This window comes from Chaetodon auriga, chromosome 2 (assembly GCF_051107435.1).
Source record: "Chaetodon auriga isolate fChaAug3 chromosome 2, fChaAug3.hap1, whole genome shotgun sequence".
NCBI lineage: Eukaryota > Metazoa > Chordata > Actinopteri > Chaetodontiformes > Chaetodontidae > Chaetodon > Chaetodon auriga.
In genome coordinates this window covers 8,005,629-8,031,416 of record NC_135075.1, presented here as the reverse complement: position 1 = coordinate 8,031,416, position 25,788 = coordinate 8,005,629, and the positions used below count along the sequence as shown (strand labels likewise).

Genomic DNA, 25,788 nt, shown 5'->3' with positions numbered 1-25,788 from the left:
TATGTGTATTTTCTTTGGTGAGTCATCAGGGTAATCCTTCAAGTTGACATTTCTGAGTGCCGTGTGAGTATATCCTCAGACTGCTTTACCACCCTTTCAGGACTTAAACAAGCATTTCTTCAAGTCTTGATTCACCTTTCTTAGAAACAAAAATAAAACCAATCTTATGTCAGTTTATTGAAATTCAAGAACTTTGCTATCATGGCAGTTTTCCAGTGAGACAAAGCTTCTCTTTTGTCATAGCCTGAATTAAATGTGACTGCCATTAATATACTAAAACACCAAGCAACTGGGAAAAGGCTGTTAGTCAGGCTAATAAATATTGATGGAAGCTGTGCTCGTGATGCCAGCACCAGACTACCGCTGCATATCCCAAAGCTGTCCAAGTCCCAGGTCGTGTGCAATGTGTCCGAGCCTGCTCCCCACAGACAGCTAGTCCACTGAGCTTTGAAAAGACAGAGCTGGAGTGTCTAGGAGGTGATCCATGGGTGTTTCAGACACTGGGCAGCTGTGGCTCTTTTCTCTGGCAGCAGCTCCAACATTGTCAGGATGAACGAGCTGAACTGTGCGGCTTCCTCCCTCGGCCACTCATACTTATCCAGCAGGATCTCAAACAAGCTCCATGGCTTCAGTTTTGAGATGCGTCGCAGTTGTCCTGCATACAGTTTTTTTGCAAATAAATTGTTACTATCAAGTTTTCAATTGACCTCAAATTTCATGAAATGCTGGTAAGTTGGTCATTTGATTAGCAAGTATTGCTTTATTTGTACTAATTTAGCACATTTTACCTTTACAGTTGAAGTATCGTTTAGAATGTCTCCCTGAGAGGGCAAAATGGGATGGAAGGGGTCCCAGCAGCTCAATGATGTGGGCAATGTGATCTGAGAGAACGCAGGCAGATACTGGGTTATGAGCACATGTAGTTTCAGCAAGGACAAAAGGGATGTGTGGAACAACACAAACCTTCCTCCCGGGAGAACGTGGCTCCTGACTGGGGGTCGAACAGATAATCCCCTGTGGCCAGCTCAAAAGCCTACGGTACACATAAAGGGACAAAAAAAAATGCTTGTGACACATCCAGAAACGGCAATGCTGGAAGGAAATTTTCAGAAAAGGTTAGAAGGAGAACATTTAAAACACACACACACACACACACACACACACACACACACACACACACACACACACATCTATGCAGGTGCTCGGCTCACCATGCATGCGGTGCTCCAGATATCAGCCGGTGTGTCGTAGTCAGCACCAATCAGAACCTCCACAGAGCGGTACTGACATGTCTGGATGTCCTCAGTGAAGTGTTTGTGCTGACGAGACAGATGAGATTTTAATGTTCCACTATTCAATGACCTGCATCTGTGATTATTGACAAAACTCACTTTATTATGTAAGCCAAAATAATGTCGGTATAGGATATTATCTCAATAATTATTGTATGTGGTATGTCACTAAAACATCCCTTTAATTGCTACAAATCTAATCAAAACACATTTCTCATAACAGGTCTAAGAGCCTGTAGTCATGCTAGTGACTCTGTAAGGTTGCATTTAGACAAAGCAGTGCTTTGAGCTACATGCTAACACTGAGATGGTCACATTCTTATGATAACAATGCAAATATGCTGATACTAAGCAGGTATGATATCAACCATGTTCACCTGCTTAGTTTAACATCTTAGCATGAGAAGATGAGGCCCATGGAGCTCTGCAGGTATTTGATCATAAACCAAAATAGTGGACTAATTGAAATTCTGACCTGATGATATGGCTAGAGGAAAAGTCAGGAGATCATCAGAGTTCTTCAAATTCATCCTGAGACATGAATGTGTGTACTACATTTCATTGCAATCCATCTAATACATTTCATTAAAAAAATTCAAGGGGTCACCAAAGTCAGTAGGACATATCCTCTGTGGACCAAGAATGCGGTGCAAAATTTCATGTCAGTCCATCAAAGAGCTGTCATATATTTCCATCTGGACCAAAGTAGTGAGCATTGTCTCTCCTAGAGCCATGCCCTGAGCATGGCTAAAAAAAAAAAAACAAAAAAAAAAAACGCTGTCATGAGAGAAAATAACGTCTTTCTCTGACTGACGTGAAATGAGAAGCATAACCAGCAGCAGCACTGAAATGTACATTATACTGTATGACTCTCAAGAGACAATTCCAATCAGCCCACACAGTCTTGTCTCTCTGGACACATATGGCAGCTGTGTATTTCACTGGAGGGCACAGTAAACATGGCTTTCATACTGTGCTCTACAGAAAGCACCTTTTGCATTCAATTCTGTGGAAATGATGTGTTGAAGGTGTGTTAGAAACATGTGGCCATTTATTAAACACCTCACAATTTGCTTCATGGCTCTGACAACTATGAGGCATAGAAGCAAAATTTTCTTTTTATCCTGAACTCTTGGATTTAGGACTTATCTTTCAGGATAAGACCAACCCATTTCTCACTGAACAGACTGGATTTTTATGTACATTTTTCACCAATTTTCAAATCTTCACTTAGTTTGGTACAAAAATATTTTTGATAAACCTGAAAATAATTACAGTTATTAATTTTTTACTGTGTTTTACAAAGCAGCTTTTCTAGTCTTGGTTAATCAGCATGATGTGTATTTTAAGACCAAAATAAATCCAGGTTCATATTCCTGTTGTCATCATGAATTGTGATGATCCAGTTTGAAGAAAGGGAATTTTGCAGATTTTCAGGTTTAGTTTGCTTGTTAAAAAACAGCCCAGTCACCAGAAATGTTGGCATTGTACATTACTGCACATCAAAGATATGTTAATTTTTTCCTTTCATACATATGTACATTTCTATGAGTTCCTCATCAGGACGAGGAGGAGAAGGAGGAGGAGGTGACAGGCAAGACAACTTCCAAGCAGCAGACCTCTGTTTGTGGCAACAGAACTGGGCCTTTTTACTGTAACTGAAGGACATTTTCCAGTGTTTGTCACCATAAACACCTGTATTTCAAGCCAAAACTTGATCTTCTCCTGACTTTAGCCAAATGGCTTTTATGCATAAACCTTACCAAACCTTAACCACAGCATTGTTACAACATAAAACAGAATTGAAATGTTAAACTTGAACAAAAAGATGAAGTTTCTGTGTTTTAGAAACATACAATGGCAGTTGGGTTGTAAATAATCACTCACCACCCAGCAGGCATTGCCCAGGTCAGCAATCTTGATGAGGATTTTTTCAGCATTCTGGGGCTTCAACAGGTCCAGAAGTACATCTGAGTCACCGATACCTAAAATACATACGAGAAGAATGTGTCAGCTACTGCAAGAAGATCAGATCAGGATAGACTCTGAGTGTACTGATGATGTTAGGTAATCTATATAATGACATGCTTTGTAAATATTAGCTCATGTAAACACATGGAAACACAAAGGTACAGATTTTTGCCAAACCGTAAACCTTAGCTTTGCACTGGTACAGGAACAACTTGCTGATATCGTAATTTGGACACAAACACAAATGTCACGAGACTGACCACGTGGAGAGGATGGCGACGGCGGAGGAGGTTCTTTGGCTGCAGTCTGATGTATTAACACTGATCTGGAGCCAGAGGCAGGAGCGTCTGTGATGAGGTCATGCCATGAGCAGATGGAGTCTCTGTGGCTGCGTGGAGCCGAGTCCAGTCCGTCTTCAAATAGCAGGGTGTGCCTCCTTAATGTGAGGTTAGGACCCGTGACTTTAGAGTGAGCGCTGGAGCTATGGATGCTCGAGGGAGCATCAGAGAACGACACATGAAGTCTGTCTTTTTGAAGGCAGTCAGATGCACTGTCCTGTCCTTGTCGACTCCTGTCTTTCCTTGTCAGTTGCTTAATTGGGCTCTTGGAGATCTTGCTGGACTGGAGGGGTGCAATCAGGTGTGGGAAACAATCAGACACACTGTTCAAATCATCAAATCATTCAAATTAAAGCCACTATGTCTGGCTTTGGGCCTGATGGTAGCATCAAAAAACATTTTAACACAACATTCCCACATTAAAGAAGCATCACATACACTATGATTTACTCAACTTCTTTTACCAACATATCTAGTGCAGTGTTACACCGTGAAATCCTGCAGTCCTGTTTTTTATGCATATCATCTGTAATAACCATAAGCTGATGAGAGTTTTAAATGCATTTATATCTCAAAAATAAATTGTGAAGCTGTTATTCTACATGCTGGAAAACAGTAAGTTGCCAACATCGATATTGAAACCACAACAGAGGTTGTTGGAAGGACATCAAAATCTGCAGTTGTGTCCTATTACGTAAGTCTATAACAAGCTACCCCTCTGCCCCCCTTACTTATCAAATCCCTTTGAGCAACAGAAGTCAGAAAGTGCAACAACAAGCAAGCAAACTTGAGCGGAAATTAAACAAAAGCACATCATGAAAAATACAGTCAGGGACTATTTCAGTATCTCTGTCTCTGGCTTCTGTCCAGTATAAATGAAGAAGTATTTCTTGTTTTTTGTTGTTGAAAAAAATATTAAATTAAGTTGCAAACTGTACAATATTGTTCAGGGATTTCCACTGTCTCTTTAGGGTCGAAGTGCGAGGTACAGCAGCAGAATGAGTAAGGTGGACACACATTATGTCCCCAAAACTCCTCAGGTGCAAATACAAGATCTCCCTGCATAGAGAGACTCCAATTTAACCCTCCATCGTAAAAAATACTTCTTTGTGGCTTGCGTCTTTGCAGATTATATCAAACCGAATCAAAGACACCTTGATGCAGTGTGCTCATCTAGGACTGCATGTGTGATGCCCTGCCTTCCTATGATTTCACAAGTCCTTTAGTGAGTTCCAGGCTGTGAATCAAGATGCAAGTAAGAGGCTCAAATGCAAAGGCAGCAAAACACAGCATCTATCTTACCCACTCTCCGAGAGTGTGGAAAACCCCAGTCAGCTTCCCCACCAAGCTGGACAAACTCTGCACAAGAAATGCACAAGTCATAATGCAATTAGAAAAACTAACAAATGTCTTTAAAAAAATTATGGAATAATAATGAACAGGAGAATACATTTCAGGGTGCACACCTGCTTTCTTCTGGAGCTTCTGTTCGCTGACAGGAATAAGACGCACAGAATGTGAAAATAAGTGAAAAAGGCAACAGCAGCCAGCGTTTTTCTTGCATTCACCCAAGAACACCTCCATCAGCCTGGTGCTCACAGATTGCTTTATAACTGAAACTAGACATACTTGTGATGGCTCAGGCAGCATTACTAACCTGAAGAGCCGCTGAAAGCAGAGGACACTGGCAGCTGCCACAGCTTGGTGTTGGCCGCCAGCTTCTGAACGTACACCTCATCCACCCTCAGGAGGATGTTTTCCGGCTTGATGTCTGTGTGGATAATCTTGCATTTAGTGTGCAAGTAATCTAAACCCTGCAGAACCTGCGATAAGGAATAAAAATACAGTCACTGTCACTGCACTCCATGCCAGTGAGAGGCAAAAATAGAAGGTAATCTGTTCAAAAAAGAGCTCAGTCAGTGGTGAATGACAGGGAAGATGATTTAAGACGGACTAAAGGACGCTGCAGCACCTGTGTGAGGATGCTCTTCACGCAGGGCAGGGGGAGGCCGGTGTAGTTGGATTTGATGATCCACCTCAGCAGCTGGTGGCCCAGCACCTCCAGAACCATGCACACATCTGATGGGCAATTAAGGACCTTGTTTGATATTGTACAGCTTAGGTATTTAAGGTTTCTTTGACACAATCTTGTCATCTTTAAGTCATACCATTTTGGTATAAGGATGCTGTCATGGTGGCATCTGTTTGTCTGTTTCTGTACATTTGTAAACAGCAGAATTTAAGAACAACATTTGACAGAAAAGCCATACCTGATCCACACGTTACAGAGTAGGTGATTATATTATACGTCTCTGTAAAGGATACGCTCTCCGTTCACTCCAGTGATCCTGAAGTCGTCAATGAGCTGCACGATTCTCTCACGTTTTGGATCTTTGGGGTCACTGTCCCTTACCTGACAGACATGAACATATTACACTATCAAAAGAATTGATATGTGTAAAAAACTATTGAGACACAATCTGTGATCAAACGACTTCCTAACATCTAGGAAATTATCAAACAGCTCTTTGAAGGTCTGTTTGAAAGTGAGGAGCGACCAAACTGCCCTCACTTTCCAAAAATGTCCTCATTCCCAAGGTCTAAAACCCAAATTGGCTTTCACAAAAATAGCTGTACGAGTACAAACACACACACACACACACACACACACACACACACACACACACACACATCCTCTCTAATACAATTATCAAGATGATCAGAAAGATCATAAGATCATCTTCTCTTCTCTCATGTTCAATATCAGATACAACCCCTAAACTGTCTCTTATTAGACATTTTGAAGCAACATCAGAAATGAAATTGTCTGCCATCATTATCAGTCTCACTTATTAGTGAATCTTCATGCTGCTTGACCACCAGAGTGGACAGTATTTTTCTATATTATTATCCAGACACTTGCATTGTTACAAGTTACAAGTCTTCTACTTCTGTGTTTCGCAATCACTCTGACTAAAACTACTGAGCATGCATCTTAAAGAACAGCCGTGTGGTCACACTGACACATTTCAGAAGTTCGATCTCATCCAGTGCCGTCTCTGTGAATGTTTGAGCACTCTTCACCACCTTCAGAGCCACAAAACGCCCCTTCCTGCATGCAAATAATCATGGCAGTTAGCTACTATTAAGTTTAGATCATATTATGTTATCACAATGTTATGTTATTATGTGTGAAAAGGTCAAACTTGTACTTACTCCATGTCCCAGCAGAGCCATACAGTAGAGAAGTGACCCCATCCCAACTTTTTAACCACTTGGTAACGGTCAGCGAAAATCTCTCCAAGCTCTACCTGGTAGTAACCACCTGCAACACAATGCACCGCCTGCATCAAAGAAACAATCTCGAGCAGAGTGTTGGAGTTTGGTGATGGGGTGCTGCCTACCAACGCCATAGTCTGCAGGGTTCTCCTGTTGCTCATCGTATGATCCCAGAGGCTCAGGGGCATGAGAATGTGTCTGTGCCACCGGAGGGCAGAGGTCAGATTTGCTGAGCAGGGGGGAAGCTTTAGGGCCCCCTGCTGCGTCTGAGGAGGGGAGAGGGCTGGGTTTGGTGGGTGAGTCCAAAGAGCTGGTTGAAAGGAGGGCGGATATAGCAGCAGCGTAAGAAGATGACATGTTAAAGTGGAGTCTGATGAGCTCGCGCACAGCTGAAGACGGGCCCAGACGACAGCAGCACTCAGGAGAGGGCTGCAAGAAAAAATGTGCATACTTTCAGAAATGGAAGCAGCTCTTCAATCACGCTTCCACGCCTGTAAGAAGAGTTCACTCACTCGCTTGTCTCTGACAGCGTGTTTGTGCTTTTAGTGGCTGATTGCAGGAGGTTGTGTCCAATGACATTTCAAATGGGCCAGTGAATGTGTATATTTATTTTTAACTGGATGAATGGCATGTCAACGTAAATAGCTCCTGACACTGGCCCAGCTGCAACTGAACTCTTTCTGATTTCGCATGGACGGCTCCAGTGTGGGTGCCACAGTGGTAAACACCAACGGCTGGCGGTTAAATAGACCAATTATCACCAGCACTTCAAAATATATGATTAAAAGTTGTACCAGCAGTACATCATGGTTTGCTTGAAAACATCTGAGGCGTCCTGTCACATATTAACACAATCTGTAAACAGTTTACACTTAACTGCTGAGCACAAAACAGCTTGTTTGTTTGAATATTCCCTGTTTGACAGGCTGAAAAATGATCAAACATGTACATGATGTCTCTTTTTGAAGTTTTTCCCATTTTTTCTCACGCTGTTGGATATTTAGAATTGGGTTAAAGAAAAAAAAACATATGTTTCAGGAACAAAACTAAGCTTTTACTGGACAACATGGCTGGAGAGAGAGAGTAGGCTACAGTCTACAGAGGAAGACTGTAAGACACTTTCACACACAGAGCAGCACTGTGCAACAAATACTTGAGTGAGAAATCTACACAAAAGTATTCTAATGTAATGAATTGTATTTATGTATAGGTTAGATATCCTGTTCCTTTGATATCTGCAGGTAAACGATCAACCATAGCCTACTAATTCATCATTAACTATGATTACTGACTTGGATTTTCATTTAGAAATGCTTTAAATGGTTTAAAGAGAGCCATGAGGTTTCTTCATTCACTTTTGTCGCTTTAGACCCAGTCAAACAGTCTTATTGTGAAGGTGTTGGCAGGAAGTCTTGTTTATTCTCGTGCTGGCCTAAATAAACGCAGCAGGCCTACCCGCTGCTGCTCCTAACTGTGAGACTAATTCGCTCGTAATAAACAGTCAACAGTGTGAGAGGAGGAGCCCACTTACCCTGTGAGTGATAGATCCACTTTTAATATTTGTAACGCAAGAATTAAAAAGGAGCGTGGCACGAGGACAGCGGAGCCCCTCAGCCCGCGTGCGCTGCCCCTCACTTTGGTCTGCGTGACTGAAAGCTGTCAGGTCCAGGAATAGTCCGCTGCTGCTGCTACTGCTGCTGCTCCCAGGGGTGCATGGAGGTCATTCTCACGTCCAGCTGTTTCCTACAGTCCAGCTGCAAGTTGAAAAAGAAGCTTACTACAGGTCACCACGAGAGAATGTGTCCCATGATAATGCTAGAGGAGATTAAAAAGAAGGAGACAGTTGCTGAAGGTGAACTAACTTTTATAGTTATTAATAAAATAATAATAATAATTTGAAAGATTTTTGTCACTGAGATTTTATTGCAGCTGATGTTATAGGACAACTTTAACAACGTTTGGCATTTTTACAAGTACGTAAAGTTTGGTGACATTGTGCAATCCTCATAAGAGGCTTTTTTTTTAGTATTTCTATGCAGTTATTTCAGAAGGAGCAGGAGGAGGAGATTTAATAAAATGAATTCCTTTTGTGGCAAATTCATTTTTTTCCCTCCATTATTATTATTATTATTATTATTATTATTATTATTATTATTATTATACTACACAGACACACAGGCGACTTGGCTGGACTCAAACCAGTGATGTTGCAGCAAACTTACTGTTCATAGCAGGAAAAGCACAAGTGAAATTAATAATATCACAAAACGCTGTGCTCCACTTATTCCTGCTCCACCCGTACACAGGTATGTCTTAAAATGGGATTTTTCCTTCTTCCTTCTCAAAACAGCAACAGCAACGCAAAAACACCACTGAAGCGCTGTGAAGAACATGCCCGGCCAACAGGTGGCGCTATAACCCTGACCATAAAGCCATGGCGACCAATCAGATGGCTGAAAAAAAAAAAGCTGTTACCAGAAGACTACCTGCAAGTAGAGGTCCCATCCTGACATGGTGAGGACACAGGAACTGTGTGTTTTAGGACTTGGAAGTTGAAAACTTAAAACATTTATTTTTTTCAATGTGAATCAGTCAGCCGTGCAGTGATCTGCAGTCAGAGGAAACTGAGTTATCACTCCTGACAGAAGAACTTGGACTTCTCAACATTCTCAACATAAGGGTGGTACTGGGCAAGCTCTGTGTTCATAAATGTAGATGTTTTAATGGTTTGAACCGCTGAAGGAATGAACTACTCTTGGGTAAATCACTGAAACTTGTAAAAGACAAGAAAGCCCTGAAGTTATTTTCATTGCTAGATGCACTTAATCTGGCATAGCCCTCTTTCTTTTTTCTAATTATTTTCATATATTTTCTTTTCATTTATTGCCAGTTAACTACTCTGTCGTTTTGCACTTGATGTCACCATTGGTCAACCTGAGGCAGAAGATTTGTGATGACTAGGACATGAAATGAGCCTCGTTTGTTTGCATTTGCACTATGTTCAATTAAAAAAAAAAAAGAAGAAAGAAAACTGTTTATGTGAGGAAAAAAGGCCAAAATGCAGAGAAAAAGCTACTTTTTACACAATACTCATGTACATGTGGACTAGGCATTTCACCAGGTTCAAAGCGCTGCTAACTGTACTTTCTATTACAAGAAGGAACAATGGACTTAGAGTACTAAACAGAAACAGTAAGGAAAACTTCTTTGCTGTAATAAAACTTCATGTCTTATGATAAACACGTGAGACATCCCGTGTTGATTTCAACATGACACTTTATTTAGTAGAATGAATGCACAGTCTCATACATACAGTATAGGGCGGGCCTACAAGTCCTACTTCATAGGCCTGGTTATAAAGAGAGGAGGGATAGAGAAAACAGCTGCACTGAAATATCTAAAAAAAAATTAATAATAAAAATAATCAAATATTAACACATCACACTGCTGAATGAAATGGTTTTAACACACATTACCAATTCCTGCACCGATGAGAAAGAGCTACAGTAGATAGCTACAAAATGTTATAGGTTCATAAATATAATATAGTTTGGATAAATTTGCTTTAGAGCTAAATTTATATCATTTACTTTGAAACTTACAGAGTACATTATTTGAAAAATACATTTACGACCCCCAGTGCACAGCAGTTTGGTCTTTGATTTCAGGTTTTAACCAGCTGGAAGAAGCTGCATGAAGCTGAATACAAAGAGGATGTGAACACATCAGACAGCAGAAGAGACCAGGTACCATTCAGTGTGCTACAGTTTGGAACGGAGAAGACAACAACATTACTTATGACAAATGTAAAGAATTACATTCAGATGAGTCCCAAGATGGCAAAGATTAGACGAAAAAAAGAAAAATTGAAATTCTGTTTACAGCACGACCAACACTCTTCACACGCTTCCTTCATGGTTTCATTCATTAATGATTTTTCTGAAGCTTACACTGCAGCTATTAAGACTCTGATTACAAATATAATATGACAACTAACTACTCAAATTTTTGGAGAAAAAAAAAGTAAAGTTAGATTTTCAAACAACACAAAATCAAGCACGAGTTGAATTGATTCCAAATACAAAAAATCAGCCAGCATGAATTCTCATTATCAAATTGACTGGTATGAGACCTGCTCACGCCATCACTCAAAACTGCAGCAGCCCAATTCTGTTAACAGCACCAGCCTCACTTTTTACAACCAATTAAATAGTGCTCACTTGGGGGTGGAATGAGTGGGGGAGGTTATTCTGATTAAATACTTATGTCGTTAGTTTAAAAATTACATGGTTAGTACGGGAATAAAATATCAGCTTGGAACTCATCAGTACAATCCACGCTATATACAGACTAACACAGAGATAGACCTTCAGCACACGTTGATAAAACTCACTTTCCGAAACTTTTCCCAATTATAAACCCTGTGTCAAAACCTCCCCGCTGCCTGTCATCTCTCTTGGAGACAATTTAATAGGGAATTAAGGCTTAAGATGTTCATAAAGTGCTCCATATGACACTCAAATCCCCCACAATTAACTGCAGTAAAAACGGATTTGAGTAAATTATTGTCATACAGACATGTGCTACTGCCACACAGTAGGTCTCACCACAGCCCTCAGGTTTGTCCTAAAACTGGTCTAATTATTCTCTCAAGGTCAGCACAGAGAAAGCTACATTTGTTGGCCAGCACCGAGCTCAATCTAGAAAACAAACGGAAAAAAATCACAATATACATGACATCATTCCAGATACCTTAATTTAGTGACATCGTGACCTTCTTTAGGTTTTTGAGTCGACAAAGCTCACAAAGGCTTAATGCTAGCATGTCAGATTATTAGAAAGCACTTTAAAGTTTCCTAACCAAGGTTTAGTTTTGATATTAAAACTTTTAGGCACTCCCGTCCGCTACACCAATACGCTACAGCTCATGGCCCGTTTCATTTATCAAACGTGACAAATACGAATGGCTGGGAAATTAACAGCAGATGAAGACCGAAGCATGTTTTTCGCGTTTTATAGAATTTACAAAACACACATTCACCGGCATGTATTAATACTCTTCAAGTGATGTGAGCTCATATAACATCTTTGTATATCATATGATTAATGAGCAATAAATTACCTCTTTAATATAACTGTTCTTTATATCTCAGAAGATACAAAATAGCGATTTAGAGTTGTATATATTCTGTAAAAAAGTATATCTTGGGAGACTTTTCAGGGTATTAGGAGGGATTTTACTGCTTGTGTTGGACCAGAAATATCGATATATGAAGTACAGCATGACCATATTGTTATTAGCTAAGTCAGCTCCAGTGCACATTCACATGAGAACACTGGGTTTGAAGTTCATATAGTGGTGGGATCAGTTAGAACACGGGGAACTTGCCAAGGCTTTTTCATACAGTACAGCTACAGTTTGTCATTTACTCCAGTCTCTTTCTGCTGAGGTTGCCGTGTTTTGCTTTGCTGCTGAGGTCACATTGTATCAATTTGTCTGTGTGTGTGTGTGTGTGTGTGTGACTATGTGAGTCTGAGTGAATGTGTGTGAGGCTGCAGTGTTTTTGCTCATATGACTTTCTCTGTGTGTGTGTGTGTGTGTGTGTGTGTGTGTGTGTGTGTGTTCTGCTGCTTCAGACTAGGGTGCCTGGGTCTGCACTGGGTTCCTTTGGGGTCACTTCTTGCATCTGCGGATGAGGAGTCTCCTGATACAGAGAGAACTCCATCGACCTGTTGGGGAGGCAAGACAAATCAATACAGCGCTTCACAAACAGGAGGGAGGAAGTGAAGAGTGAAAGCACAGTGAGAATGCATCTTCATGTAATAATAAGTATGGATCATGGTCAGATATGATGGAGTTTGGAGAGGGACGGCTTTGAGAGTTCATGTCTAAATGTGACTGCTGTTTCTCGCAGGTCACTTTAGGTAATTCAGGGTTAAGCCTGTAAGTGAGAAAACGAGTGTTTGTGATGGGGAGATATCTGAGTTGGTGCCTTGGAGTTGGCATGAGGCAGACAGCAGCAGACAAGGGTGACCTCAAAAATACAAACAAACAAAAATAAAACAACCACACTTGTAAAAGTCACAGGATAATAGATGGATTGGTTGGGAATAGAGGGCACAGCTGCGTCTCGCTGCGACAAGGTTCTGTTCCTTTTCAGAAGCGAAGCATTGCCAAATTGTGTTGACTCAGATTTTGATGATTTGGTGACATTTCCTTGATGTGTGTGCTTCTACCATGGGTAAATGGTTTGTTTTTTGTCTGTTTTGATTTGTTTACTGATGTATGATTGGGAGTCTACATGAAGTGTACTTTGAAAATCAACTGGATTCTGTATGTTGTTCCTGTGTTTGACTTCCTGCCTGGCTCAATCTGCCCTGTGCAGCTTGACGTGGCCCTCAACAAAAATACTTCTTTGACGTGTATTCTCCACAGAGCAGATTGGAGAGCCGCTCCTGGTGGAATCACAAGCACTGTCTGCACTGGCCACGCTCACCTCCTGCTACCGTTTGCAGGTTATAGCACCATCCTCTGCTGGAGGACCTGCTGCCAGCTTCCAGTGAGAAAGATATTTAAACAAATCTCAGGACTGAGTGAATGATTGTATTTGCAAACATGCATGTTAGTATTTGTAGTTCGATAAAATGTATTCTTAAATAGCCCCTAAATCATACAAAACGTCCTTTGAAATCAAATAAAAGCACATCTCCTTAAATGACAGGACAACAGTTCTTCTGCTTCAAGTGCAATATAATTGTCAAACACAAAACGATGTGCGATGAAGAAAGAAAAAGTCCCATTCCTTCTGGCTTGTTTCTTTTGCAAGTTTTTACGATGTATGTGTTGTAATTCTAGCTCACAGCACTGGTGATGATTCCCACCAACAGAGATACAGGTGTATAAGAGTCAAAGCAATAAGATAAAAGAAAACAGGAGTACTGACCTTCCATGCAGCGGGTGACCATGGAAGCTGGCTGACTGGGGTATCTGAGACCTGTGGGGGTTGGCTGGTTCACCTTGAACAGACTGGGTCTGGTGCACCAGCGGATGGGGGTGTGAGAGGCGAGAGATCCCTGCCTCATGGCCCTTTGAGGCAGCGGGAGGATAGCCGAGCGCGTTCCTCAGGTACCAGTCCCTCAGTCCCTCCAGAGCCAGGGCTTTATGCAAGCTTCGTGTTGAGTCTTCTGGAGTCGGGAGAGAGAACTGTGGGGGTCTGCGGCTGAAGGAGGGACCAGATAGCTCGGTCTGGTATGGGTGGAGGTTGGGGATGGAGGATGTGGTGGTGCCAGAGGCAGGAAGGGGGGTCTCATACGCTGACAGCAGGATGGCCTCCTGGGGATGTTGCTGCAAAGGAATAAAAGGTCCGCAAGATTTGGTTCTGGTGACTTTGACCCTGCGCAGCTCAGCTTGGGACCCTCGGAGGACCATGGGGCTATAAGGAGGTGCAGCGCTAGGGAGGTGCACCTGGGAATGGGAGAAGCCGTTGGCATGAGGAGGCACCGCCGCAGTGGAGGAGCGAGGAGAGGACATGTCCTGCCAGATCCTGCCTGTGGACTGGTACAGGTGGTGCTGCACTTGCATCCTCTGCTGTTTCCCCCAGATATAGTCCATCAGCAGCTCATTGTAGCCACCACCAGCCCCTCTGCCACCCATGGACAGACGCATTTTGGCCTGTTCCACAGAGCTGTCAACGTGTCTCTCAGGGCTGCCCAGATGAATGTGTCGCAGCTTGCCATCAGTCAGTGTCTCTGAGCTCTTGTAGGGCCCTCCTCTGGGGGGCATGCCGTTTCTGGGGGCAGTGTCATCAGGAAGGCTCGATCTATCCAGCAGGGCCTCCGAGCTGTTACTGCGCCTGGCCCGGGAGCTGTAAGGGCAGCTTCGCCGATCAGAAGAAGATCCCTCCTGGGCCAGTGGAATCATATAGGGCACATCCAGGCTGCCAGACCACTGCTTCAACCCATTACCACCTGACGCATCCGACCTGAGGCAGAGATAAGCACAACAACAGCTTACATCAGGAGAGGACAAAGAGCGACTGTGGATAAATGCAAGTGAAAGCTATTTTAATCAAAACCGTGTAACTGCATTTCACAGAAAATCACTTGAGATGGGACACAATTTTTATGCCTAAACACCAAACGATGAGCTCAAGCCCTTGCTGATAGCTAAATATGACACTAATCGTTGTTACAACCTTGACTCTATGTCTGCATTCGACTAAGTCATTAAGCCATTTCCAACACAGCAGTGGGAGGGTGCTGTAGCTGTGCTGCATCAGACGACAGCAGCCCTGAATCACACATTACCTTACGTGAACACTGATTGGAGCAGTCCGGGCCAAGAGAGGAGTGGCTGGAACACTTCTACCTTCAACGTTAGATGCACTTCTTGGCAAGGAGTGAGTTGGGCTGTGAGATGCCACACAAGAAGACGAGGATGCATTCAACATTTATCACGCATACATGAAAACAATCATGATTGTACGTGCAGATATCAACAGAGAGTATGTTCTCGCAAACACATCATCAGACTGCAGCTTGCAGTGTAGGATCACTTTGAGACAAGTACCTAACAGAGCTTGTGACAGAGTTCCGGCGTGTCCTCATCTCATAGTAAATCTCGACTGGAGACAGCTTCCTGCTGATCCTGTGGTCAGGGCTTCCCACAGTGAGCCGGGGCTGAGACAGGGAGCGCTGCTCAGCGGCGACACTGGGAGAAGACTCTTTTGGTGGAGGAAAAACAAAGAAATGATCTTTTAATGGAGCCAACTCACACATGACAGAAAACAATCACTTTCATTAAAAGTCCAGCGTGCTACTTTGGGTTTACAACTGAAATGTGACATGACATGTTCTTATTTGGTGCCTTAACACGAGAAGTACAAATGAGTCCCCACCCACTATGTGTGAAGTATTTTGAATGTCATTGCAAATACACTGAGCTAATTCTGCTGTCTGCCTGCCAACTACTGTTCAGTGCATTTCATTATGAATATTGATACGCAGTATATCCACCAGAGACCAAGACAGTTGCTGAAAGACAGTCTGTATTCGGTTGACTCACCATTGTCATGGGATGTTGAATCTGACATGGAGCTTGTACTCTCTGACATGACCGTGTCCTCTGAAAGACAGCAAACCATTCACATGTACACATGATGCAGCATGCAATTTGGAATATTGCAAAGTGCAAAGCTAAGTGTGTTTCTTAAAAGCACAATATGTTAACGACAGTGTAGCTCTGCTTTTATTCACTGACACCAGATCCATTTGTTTTAAAGTGGGTGTGTGAGGTTTTAGGTGCTTTGTAATCATACCTGTGTGACACCCCCGATGAACCGTCCTCTTGCTATTTGGGACATTTCTGTCCGATTCTGAGTGTCTGTACAGAGCACCAGTGAAGATGGCTTTCATTTGTTTTCTTTGGGCAGCCTCATCCTGCAACCAGAGACAGCCAGCAGTGTTAGACCACAAGTACACACAGAGGTACAGCTGCTGCGTAAACACAATTGATATTCAAGGTGTTGACTTACCTCTGCCTTGGTGTTGGGCGCCAGGCCAGCTCTGCGCTGCACCAGTGGGGGTTTCTCTCCTGTCTCCAGGGGGAAAGCACGTGGCAACTTCCCAGTCAGCTCCTGCAGAGGACATTCATTAGTCCCCAGTAACTAAAATCCATCTTCTCACTGGCCTGTGAGCTCCTAAGTGTTACATAAAATAATACCACTTAAGAGATTACTTTAAGTCTCAATAAAACCACACTTTAAATAGTTGACTGCACTGAAATATACATGCCAGAAATAATGCTTCCATCATAATTTACCTCTGAGGCAGAAACAGAATAACTGTGCAGATTGGTAGTGCTTCAAACTTCTAAATTAGCTACACTGAAAACACAAAAGGCAACTTGTGAATCCTTGAAGAGAGCATGCAGAAACAACAGTGAGTCACTGTGCACAGAGCTGAAAACATGTCCTAAACAGCTGTTAATGAAAAGCTGAAGCAGCTGTGGCTTCATTATGATGTGCTGACAAGTTTTCTGTAGAAATCAAGCAAATATTAATATCCAGCCCATTTTATATAAGAGAAAATACCATTGATTCTCAACAAGTCGCATCTAAGCTCAGAGGATCTCATTTTCTAATATTCAGCAATAACTTTATTTAAAAAAAAGGGCAATAACTGAACAAATCACCAAAGTGCCATTCTCATCTAAACACTTGAGGTGAGGATGTTGTACCCTGAGCCACATGTGTTTCAAGAGTGAGGTGAGGGATACTCACCGCTTCCTGCAAACAGACTTGTTTGAGCTCTCCCACTCTGGTGTTGAGGAGGGCCTCCAGGGCCTGCTTCCTCTCTTGCAGAGCTGCAATCCTCTCGGCCTGCAGCTTGCTGTCCTGGCAGCCTTGAACATCTACACACCACAGCACATGTAACACGTCTTCAGGAAGACTGAATTAAAGTGTAAGGCTGGCAACTGTCGACAAATCCCACGAAAGACTCAAACCAACAATGAAGTGATCGTACTAAAGCGCTGTCTGTGTATCTACAGCGAGATATATCTTATTCCTCTGTGCCACAGAGCTCCATTGTTGTCCAAAAACGATTAAAACACATCAATGAGCCACACTGTTGCACTGGTTGTTGTGTTCCCTTATTACCTTGTACATGGACACTGTAGTATATTTTGAGACAGTCCCATGTACACTGATCTCCTGCTTAAATACTCTCTAGAACACAAAATGTGTTTTCATCCTCAGCTGAAAATAGTCCCCAATAAATGTACAACTTACTCCAGTTTGAGTAAACTTCACTGAAAACTACAATGTCCAGCTTTTTTGGAAATGACTGAGAATTTAAAAAAAAAAAATGAATCTTTTTATGCGTGGCCGATTTTCATCAGAACAAACCAGCCCACTTGTTTTTGTCTTTTCATGGGATTTTTTAACCATAAGAAATATGCAGAAAAACTACAGACGTCTCCTTTAACAACTAGAAGTTTGACACCAAGCAACTGGAATGCAGATGTGACCGATTCAAAATAAGAAATGTTCCCATTTACAATGAAACAAAAAAATGCAACTGAAATGTTTTGGTTTGGGCCGTTTAAAGTGTCTGTTTCTAACAATAGGGTGTCTGCTCACAGTTACTCACTGCTCTAGTATGATTATCTGACAGCTGTGGTGACAGCATGTGAACAAAAGGCTTTCACACATACAGCTGTTTTTTCAGCTGGCTGTTCCCTTTAGAAAACACTTGTTTTTCCTCTGTTGAACTGTCTGAAAAAACACAATCTGATAGATTTGCCAGGCCGTTTCAGGCTTGTCCAGACAAGAAAGTGTCTGTCTTCACACTGTGACAAGTCATTTTTACTCACCAGGAGCCCCCAAACCCATGGATGTGATCAGATGTCCTTTGACCTCCATGTGATGTAACTCTGGGGACTTTACAACTCACACTCCCAGCCACGCCCTCACCTGATGAACAACAAGCCAAGAATTAACTGCTGCTGATTCGCATTGACAGAATATATTTAGCTTTACATGTTTTCCTCTCTTCAACCTTGCAGTATCAGCCATGTGTCTTCTTGAGTTGTAGAGCCAATGGTTGCATTTCTGGCAAGTCAGCAGTAGATAAGCATGGGTGTCTCCTAGATCAGATTACACCAGGTACCATCAGGGGGGAGCCACTGCACCTACGTCCAGGTGACTACAGCTGACACCTTGGGAAAGGTTAAGAAATATTACAAATACGCCTTCAAAAGAAAACAAATGTGGAAGAATATTTTTATTTTTCTGTGAATACACATGAATCAACATTTAGAGAATATCAAGAGTTCAATAATAAAAAGGCTGATCATAACTTGCACCATAAGGCATTTTGAAAGTGAGTAATGCTCTAAAATTAGCTCTCAGATACAATTAGCAACCAATTAATTTGGAAAGAGAAGGAAGAATGAGACAGGAAAAGTAACATTAATAATGCATGGACAGCAACAGAGAGGGAGAAACCTAATCCATTTGTGTTTTATGTCTCAATAGCTACTGGTAGGGAAGAGAGGGAGCCAAAGGGATAGAGCCAGGAGCAAAGTGATGGAATAAATAACACAGGCGAGGAATAAAAGCAATGTTCAGTGGACTTTCCTCTCTGCTGCAGTCATAAATATCAAGGTTTACATGAAATTCACTTTGCATGTAATCACGTTTAGTCTATTTTATAGCTTCTACATATCAGATCATCTGGGATAGTTCTACTGAGAAGTAAAAAAATAGAACTGATGCCTAAAATAGCATAAATCTCCATTAAAACAGAAGACAAGAAATGCTGCCTTCACTCGTCTGTAGAGAGTGAGCAATGCCTCATGTGCACTTCTCCCCACATAATGGAGGTTCATTACAAACAAAGCCTCTTCCCTAATACCCAATAGAGACTTGACATCCAAAAATAGCATCAATGTTTTCTGCCAAAAGCCTCTCATTCAACGCTCCTCACAAATCGCTGCCATAAACAAGCATCTTGCCAGTTGAGTAAATCATAAAACGACCCACAAATCTAGATTGGAAGGCCTCAAGGGCTGAATCTAAATTACCCGTCCAAAGGCTGCTTCTGCCAGCACTGCACCTTTCAAAAGGAAACATTTATCTGTCAGTGACTGAGCATCTGTCTCAAAGCACGGCACACAACTGACCAGCGTTCCTGCTTTTGGGGGTCAATAAGACACACGGTTGTGTTTCCCTCGCTCAAACAACATAGAGGATGAGGCTGCCTTCGTCTGAGGACATACTTGAAATACTTGTGTCGAGTTTGCTCCTGTGCTGGGACTGAACCGGGAACTGTTTGCTCCTGTACGTGTGAAAACCCCCAGCATGCTTGACCTCCCACTGACAGACAAGTAGGAGCCTTTCACACATACACACACACACAAGTGGCAGAGTTACGACCGCTGCTCAGACAAAAGCTCATCACATGAACCTCGTTACACAAAACTGAGTCTGCGATAATCACATTCAAAGTTAATCTAATATGCTGAGAAGGACTTTCACCTGGGATGGGACAAGGCAGCGTCATGTCTGTTGAACAGCAAAGCAGTAAACCCACTGAGAGAGGCAGTGAAGAGAAGACAGACGCAGACGTTTGGTATTCATCTGGATGGTCGCCGGGCAGCTGAATACAGGAGCCAAAAGGCAGCCATGCCTCTTAACTACAGCTTTGTCCAGCAACCAAAACATTCGCTTGGAAACTTGGTGTTATCCTTCACAGCCACTAAAATGTGCTTTAACTTAACTGTCTTTCATTTATGCTACTGTAACTGATGGAATACATTCACAATTTAAAGGATTGCAATGTAACCCATGAAGAAAGAAATAACACATTCTTCTTCTTACAAATGAAAAGTTAAATGTATTGGCAATAAAACCCACCTTTCTCCTCCTAAATACACTCGCAGGTCTTGCTGCTGCAGCCTTCTTTTGTCTGGTGTGACCACAAGCTATGCAGTGGCTAATGTTAGCTAATGCTAGCAAACATTAGTAAGTAAATATTGCAGTGTAACTGACATTACTAAGTCAGTTTAATGGCTTAATGACTCTCCTCTATACGTACTTCCGCAGGTCAGCACACACCTGTGGCATCTACATGCGTCGGATACACCGCTGTCCCATTTCCTAGCGCCAACTCACGTCAACTCTGCAGAAAAACAGCAATTTTATCACATCCAACGCGGCCTGGCTGCTGTGCTCTGAGTGGTAGTGGCATCGGCTGCCAATGTGAAATAACATGACGCTGCACAAAACAGCCAGTGTGTGATGCACTTCATACTATGTTTTAGCATTTACCATCATCCCATAATTGCTCATTGCTCAGCAAAGGTTGCACACCAGGTCACCCTTAAGTCTTACATTAACCTTCAGGGTTTCCAGTTCATGAAAGCTTTTACAGTAAGTTTCTTGCGACACTCTGGTTGGTCTTTCAGTGCAAAGGTTTCCAACAATAGCTGCTGCCATTTGTTTGGAGTAAACAGAGGATGAATTTAACAGCAAGCTGGCAGCAACAGTAATCAGAATCAGAATCTGTTTATTGGCCAAGTATGTGTGCACAGACAAGGAATTTGAGTGAGGTTTAAACATTAAGCTCTACATACTTAGATAGGGAAAAAAGACTGAACAGTAAGTTAAATAATGCAAAAATATGAAATAAACAATATATACAAAGAATGGTTAGGCAACGAACAATATATAGTAAATGGAATATTTATCTTTATTATTTTATTTATTAGGGCTTTTCTAGTCTGAAAACCACCTCAAAGCACTTTTACAACACCAATCTGCTTTCACCCATTCACACCCACATTCACGCAAAGGTGGCGAGGCCACCTGCTCCTTACGAGCTTTAACCACTCACAACAACTTTCTGATAAGTGGACGACCTCTTTGCCCCCTGAGCCACAGCTGCTGTTCACACAGAAATTTACAGTGTGTGCTGATGGTGACAGTGAAAGCTGAACGTATGGGTTAAACACTGTCCATTACTGGATTATAAATGGCCAGTCAGTGGATGTTTTGGTATCAGAGGGTTAATGACACTGCATGATGGCTAAATGTTCATCAGGGTGAAGGAAAGAAACTGTTTTGTCTGGTCGCTGAGTAAACAGCTAAAGTGAAAGAGAAAAGGTGGCAACAACAGAATGGAAATATCAGAAAGAAAGAAAGAAAGAAAGAAAGAAAATGTCGAGTGCAGTGCAGAGCAAAACAGCACAGTAGTGAGTACTTAGCACCAACATACCACCCCCCTCAAAAAAAACACACCTCACGGCTCCCCAGGGTTAAGATTCGCTTCAGACAAGAGTGAATCAATCAACTGCAACAGGTCACCCTCAAACCACTACTGAGTCTAATAACACACCTGAGAGGACCAGTGGTCTCACCGGTTCAACTCAAACTCTAAGTGCTTAAACATCTGGTGTACAGATGTGTGCAGAACGAGGTACAGGTACAACAACACAAGACTGCATCACATTCCAGAGAGAAGCCTGCGGGAGAGATGGCGGGACAACGAAGAATCAGATAAACAGAAAGTCACAGAGAGCGCCATCAAAGGGGGATCAGAGGAGAAATGAGTACGCCAGATATGAATGCAACACCAACATCAAACACATGTTGACTTAGCATGAGGAAGGGGATGAGGGATGAGGGACGGGCTCTGGATGGTGGTATAGATAGCACTGTGGGAGCCATGTTGATTAAAACATGAGCTATGCGATGAAAGTGAGCTGCCCCTGTGCAGCGTGCATCACACGAATGCTAATCAGCGAGGAGTTTAATATTCAAGTCCGACGGGCTGAACACTGACGCCTGCAAGGTAGGTCCAATCCTACCGTGTCCACCCAAGGATCGGCTCTGCTCTCTTAGGCTTAGAAGTCATGCATATTAGATCGTAACAAAGCTAAATTGCTACAGGCAACAGTTTTATATCCTGCTTTCTCATCCCTTGATAAACGCAACGCCTCCCAGCTCTTTAAGAGATTCATCCCTCTGCTGTCAGCCTGTATGTGGCCCGAGAGTCCCAGGAACAGGCTACTGTTGTCAACAGCATTTATGTAACAGATACATTCATGGCTAACCGTACACCATGTCTTAATATGTTACGGGAGATTCTTCTGCAACAGCCTCATATCTGTCACAAGTGGCCGTGGGCACACAATATGTTTGTTAGCCTCTTTCAACACGCAGTATAGAGCAGCTGAGATGTTTAAGAGCAGCTGAAATATCACCTCCAGCGCTCAGCAGACAGGTGAGGCTGGCAGCCCGCATGTTGACTGTTGGTGTTGACACAGCTGCTGCTGTTGTGAACTTACACATGGTAACAAGAGCCATACAGCTCCTGCTAGACACATGCAAAGGTCTACTTCTGAGGAGTCAAAACTAGGCCAACAGTGCTGCAGACTGTAGCTTTGAAACATCCACATGAAATGCTACAAATTGGATGCCTTCAATGGCGCGCCGTGACAACACTTGCTGTGTTTTATCTTGACGCGTCCAAGCTCTGAACCGCGCTTTGTTCATTTGGAAGACAGCAGCTCTCCCCCCTGCCATTCAACATCACACTCCAAGGATGTTTTCCACCCACTGTTGAGTTGTGACAACAGGAGTGAGGAATAGAAATGTCTTCGAGAAATTCAGGTTTCCGTAGGAAGCAGAAATCAGGGCAGGCCAGGCATACAGCTGATCCAGAGCAGAAGATTTACTGAACTACCTCCACCTGGCGAACCCCAACCAAAGAACTGTGGAGGGCTTATGGAAGATCAGGTGACCCTGCTCCCTGCTCCCCACCCCCCACACTAATATGATCTCTTCTTGTGCTCTCTATATCCATGAAATACTGATTTATAACACGCTTATCGGCACACAGCAGGGCAGCTTAGCCCGGACTGACCAATCGCCTGGCTCACCATTCCTCCTCCCTGGCCTTGACGCTCACCTTTGCATGTTTGACACAACTTGCACGGGTGAAACAAAGCAATCATGGTGATTGCTATCCACCTGGATTCTACTAAGCTGAGGTAGGGGGAGTAATAAAGAAAGGAATGTGGCTCTAACGTCCGAGGGGATTACTCCTATGCATTTCCCCTTAGCTCTGTAACACCTGGAGGGATTTCTGTACAGTATGTCTTCCAGTTGTTTTTATGTTCCACTTTGGCTATAATTCGCCTGGTTTGGTTATGGAGCGAGTTCAGGGCTGCTTCTGATGTGCAGCCACAGCCATACGCTTCCATTCATGAGCACACATGTAGGACGGCCTGATCTGATTCTTTTGTGCTTTTGTCTTCGTAACGATTGAGGAAATGTGGGTGAATTCCCTGTCTTCTCCGAGGCGCCGCTGCTCTGGTATATTTTCAACACTTGATAAGGTCTGGGATTTGATTCCCTGAACTCACACGCCACACACACCAAGGCACTTTAGACGAAGCCAAAAGCAGATTTACATTTTAAGATCATGAAGACGTTCAGGTGAAAGGGTTTCGCTGAAAGGTCCCAGACTTTCCACACGTGCGCAAAACCTACATGTTTGTCAGTCAACTACTGCTGGACCAGACACTAAAATCATGTCAGTCCATGTCTTAAGGGCACCATAAAAGGAGCAGCGTCACCTTGATGTAACAACATAGGCAAAGAATTCCATTGTGTTTGCGCCAATCTGGGTCAAGGTCCAGCTCCATGGTGTTTGACTGAATTGTTACACTCAAAGCAGCATGGAAACAAGGAGTGTTTTACAGAAGAGCGCCGTGCGACCAATTTGAAGGTATCAGCAAACAGAGAGGGGAGAAAACAAACACCAACATGTGTCAAAAAGTCCCCCCCCCCCCCCCAACAAGATCAAGCAGAGCATGAATGGCCTCCTAGCTTCGCCCGCAATAAAACAGCAAAACCAAAGCTCTTTGCAAATGGCTTAATGGTCCAAGAATTCAAAGCCCCTGCAAATACAAGAACCTAAAAATAGGAACGATCAGCACTTTTGAAAATGCTTGGCAGCAGAGTGGAAAATCCTCTTCTGAAAACAGAGAGGTGTTTCCCAGATACACCAAAGGGTGGACCAGCGGTGAATCACCCTGAAGGCACTGACTGACCCACACAGCACATTTGGATGAGTCTTTTCACATCCAGGCAGACATCCTTGTTCAGGAATCTGTTAATAATAGGGCTTAACACTGCTGCATGAGAACAAGCAGTATTTTAACAGTGAAATCTATACGGCCTAGCAGACAGCAGCGTGCTTCTGCCTATTTTGCTCCATAACAATGCAGTCATGGGTAGAAGTTGTGTATTCTCAAGAAGCATGACACACATTTTCACTCCTTCAAAGCTGCCCATTTGAATGTATGCAGATACTATAGCAATCCTGGCATTTCCTGCCTTATGAGGAGCGCAAACAGAATGCTCCTCTGTTTACAGGCACTGAGATACAGCACACACACACACACACAGAGCAGAGACAGAGGATTTCATTTCCTACGCTCCGTGCATTGAATTCACAGGCGTGTTATTCAGCTCGGCGTGGAGAGCATAAAGCATGTGTTCCCACATTAAGCCAGCGCTTCTGAGGCTGCAACAACAGCCATCCTGCATCTGCATGCTCGCTGCAGACGGCGGCACCGGCTCATAATGAGACACGCTGGACTAATTAATGGAAGATACATACCGCAGGTGTGTCACTGACGGACACGGTGACAAACCCGGGTTTTTTTTCCGGGAAGGTAAATGCACGTCCAAAAAAAATAAATAAATAATAATAATTAAAATAGCAAATAACGTCTTCTATATAGGCCAAGGTGCGTTTAGAGAGAGTATAGGTTGTGTTGGCTGCTATTCATTAATACGCCCAGTCAGGATGAGAAGGACATCTTGGAGCTGAATCCCCTCTTACCAGAGAGCATGACCGATGCCTTCGGAGGTCTCCATGGTCCTCTGTAGCAAAACCAAGCCGAGAAAATTCATCCCCGCATGACAACACGGGACAAAATCCCCCCCCAGAAGAACGCTTTACTCAAGCAAACGCGCGGTCACTCGTACGAGGCGAAGAAAAAGCCGCTCGTTCATGGTGGCTTCGGATCCCAATTGGAATTCAGCAGCAGCGTCGCGACCTCGGCGGTGTCGGAGCCCTGCGCATCTCCGCGGAGCCGCGTTCACAGAGGAGAGAGCTTCCCCATCTGCGCCGGATCAAAACCCTCTATTTCACACCGCCAGCAGTGTCACAGCAGCGATACCCCTCCCTGACGTTACATGCCTTCAACGTGCGCTCCTTAATCCACTCATACAAATAATGTGATCCAGTTGTTGCATGGGCACGCGCACCATGACGCTGAACAGTTTTGGGGGGGGAAAAAAAAAAATCAGATTAGATGGAAGCGCGTGGTG

At 43.1% G+C, this 25,788-nt stretch overlaps 2 protein-coding genes across 2 annotated transcripts; both read right to left on the bottom strand.

Annotated features, from left to right (window-relative positions):
• Positions 1-21: 21 nt before the first annotated feature.
• LOC143333955 (SRSF protein kinase 3-like) lies at positions 22-9,017 on the bottom strand. Its single transcript, XM_076752382.1, has 15 exons — positions 8,412-9,017; positions 7,006-7,309; positions 6,818-6,926; positions 6,626-6,713; positions 5,927-6,014; positions 5,574-5,680; positions 5,259-5,424; positions 5,068-5,093; positions 4,904-4,960; positions 3,524-3,884; positions 3,180-3,277; positions 1,212-1,319; positions 964-1,033; positions 789-881; positions 22-655 (listed from the first exon to the last, which is right to left on the bottom strand). The coding sequence occupies exons 2-15, from the start codon at positions 7,235-7,237 to the stop codon at positions 471-473; spliced, it is 1,788 nt and encodes a 595-aa protein (XP_076608497.1). The 5' UTR covers positions 7,238-7,309; positions 8,412-9,017; the 3' UTR covers positions 22-470.
• A 1,121-nt stretch (positions 9,018-10,138) lies between these two features.
• On the bottom strand, positions 10,139-25,785 carry ccdc120b (coiled-coil domain containing 120b). The gene is made up of 11 exons (XM_076752371.1): positions 25,298-25,785; positions 18,440-18,599; positions 18,255-18,354; positions 17,161-17,291; positions 16,414-16,515; positions 16,198-16,318; positions 15,945-16,004; positions 15,450-15,603; positions 15,188-15,289; positions 13,825-14,862; positions 10,139-12,610 (listed from the first exon to the last, which is right to left on the bottom strand). The coding sequence occupies exons 3-11, from the start codon at positions 18,301-18,303 to the stop codon at positions 12,514-12,516; spliced, it is 1,854 nt and encodes a 617-aa protein (XP_076608486.1). The 5' UTR covers positions 18,304-18,354; positions 18,440-18,599; positions 25,298-25,785; the 3' UTR covers positions 10,139-12,513.
• Positions 25,786-25,788: the final 3 nt, after the last annotated feature.

Bases quoted from the DNA above. Each gene is read 5' to 3' on its own strand.
- LOC143333955 (XM_076752382.1), bottom strand. From the start codon at position 7,237: ATGTCATCTTCTTACGCTGCTGCTATATCCGCCCTCCTTTCAACCAGC. The intron at 6,927-7,005 runs GTAGGCAGCACC...ATTGTGTTGCAG, and splicing joins CCCTGCAGACTATGGCGTTG to GTGGTTACTACCAGGTAGAG. The intron at 3,885-4,903 runs GTAAGATAGATG...GCACCCCTCCAG, and splicing joins TCCACACTCTCGGAGAGTGG to TCCAGCAAGATCTCCAAGAG.
- ccdc120b (XM_076752371.1), bottom strand. From the start codon at position 18,303: ATGGAGGTCAAAGGACATCTGATCACATCCATGGGTTTGGGGGCTCCT. The intron at 16,516-17,160 runs GTGAGTATCCCT...TGTCCTCTGCAG, and splicing joins AAGTCTGTTTGCAGGAAGCG to GAGCTGACTGGGAAGTTGCC. The intron at 15,604-15,944 runs GTGAGTCAACCG...CTCCACCAAAAG, and splicing joins TTCAACATCCCATGACAATG to AGTCTTCTCCCAGTGTCGCC.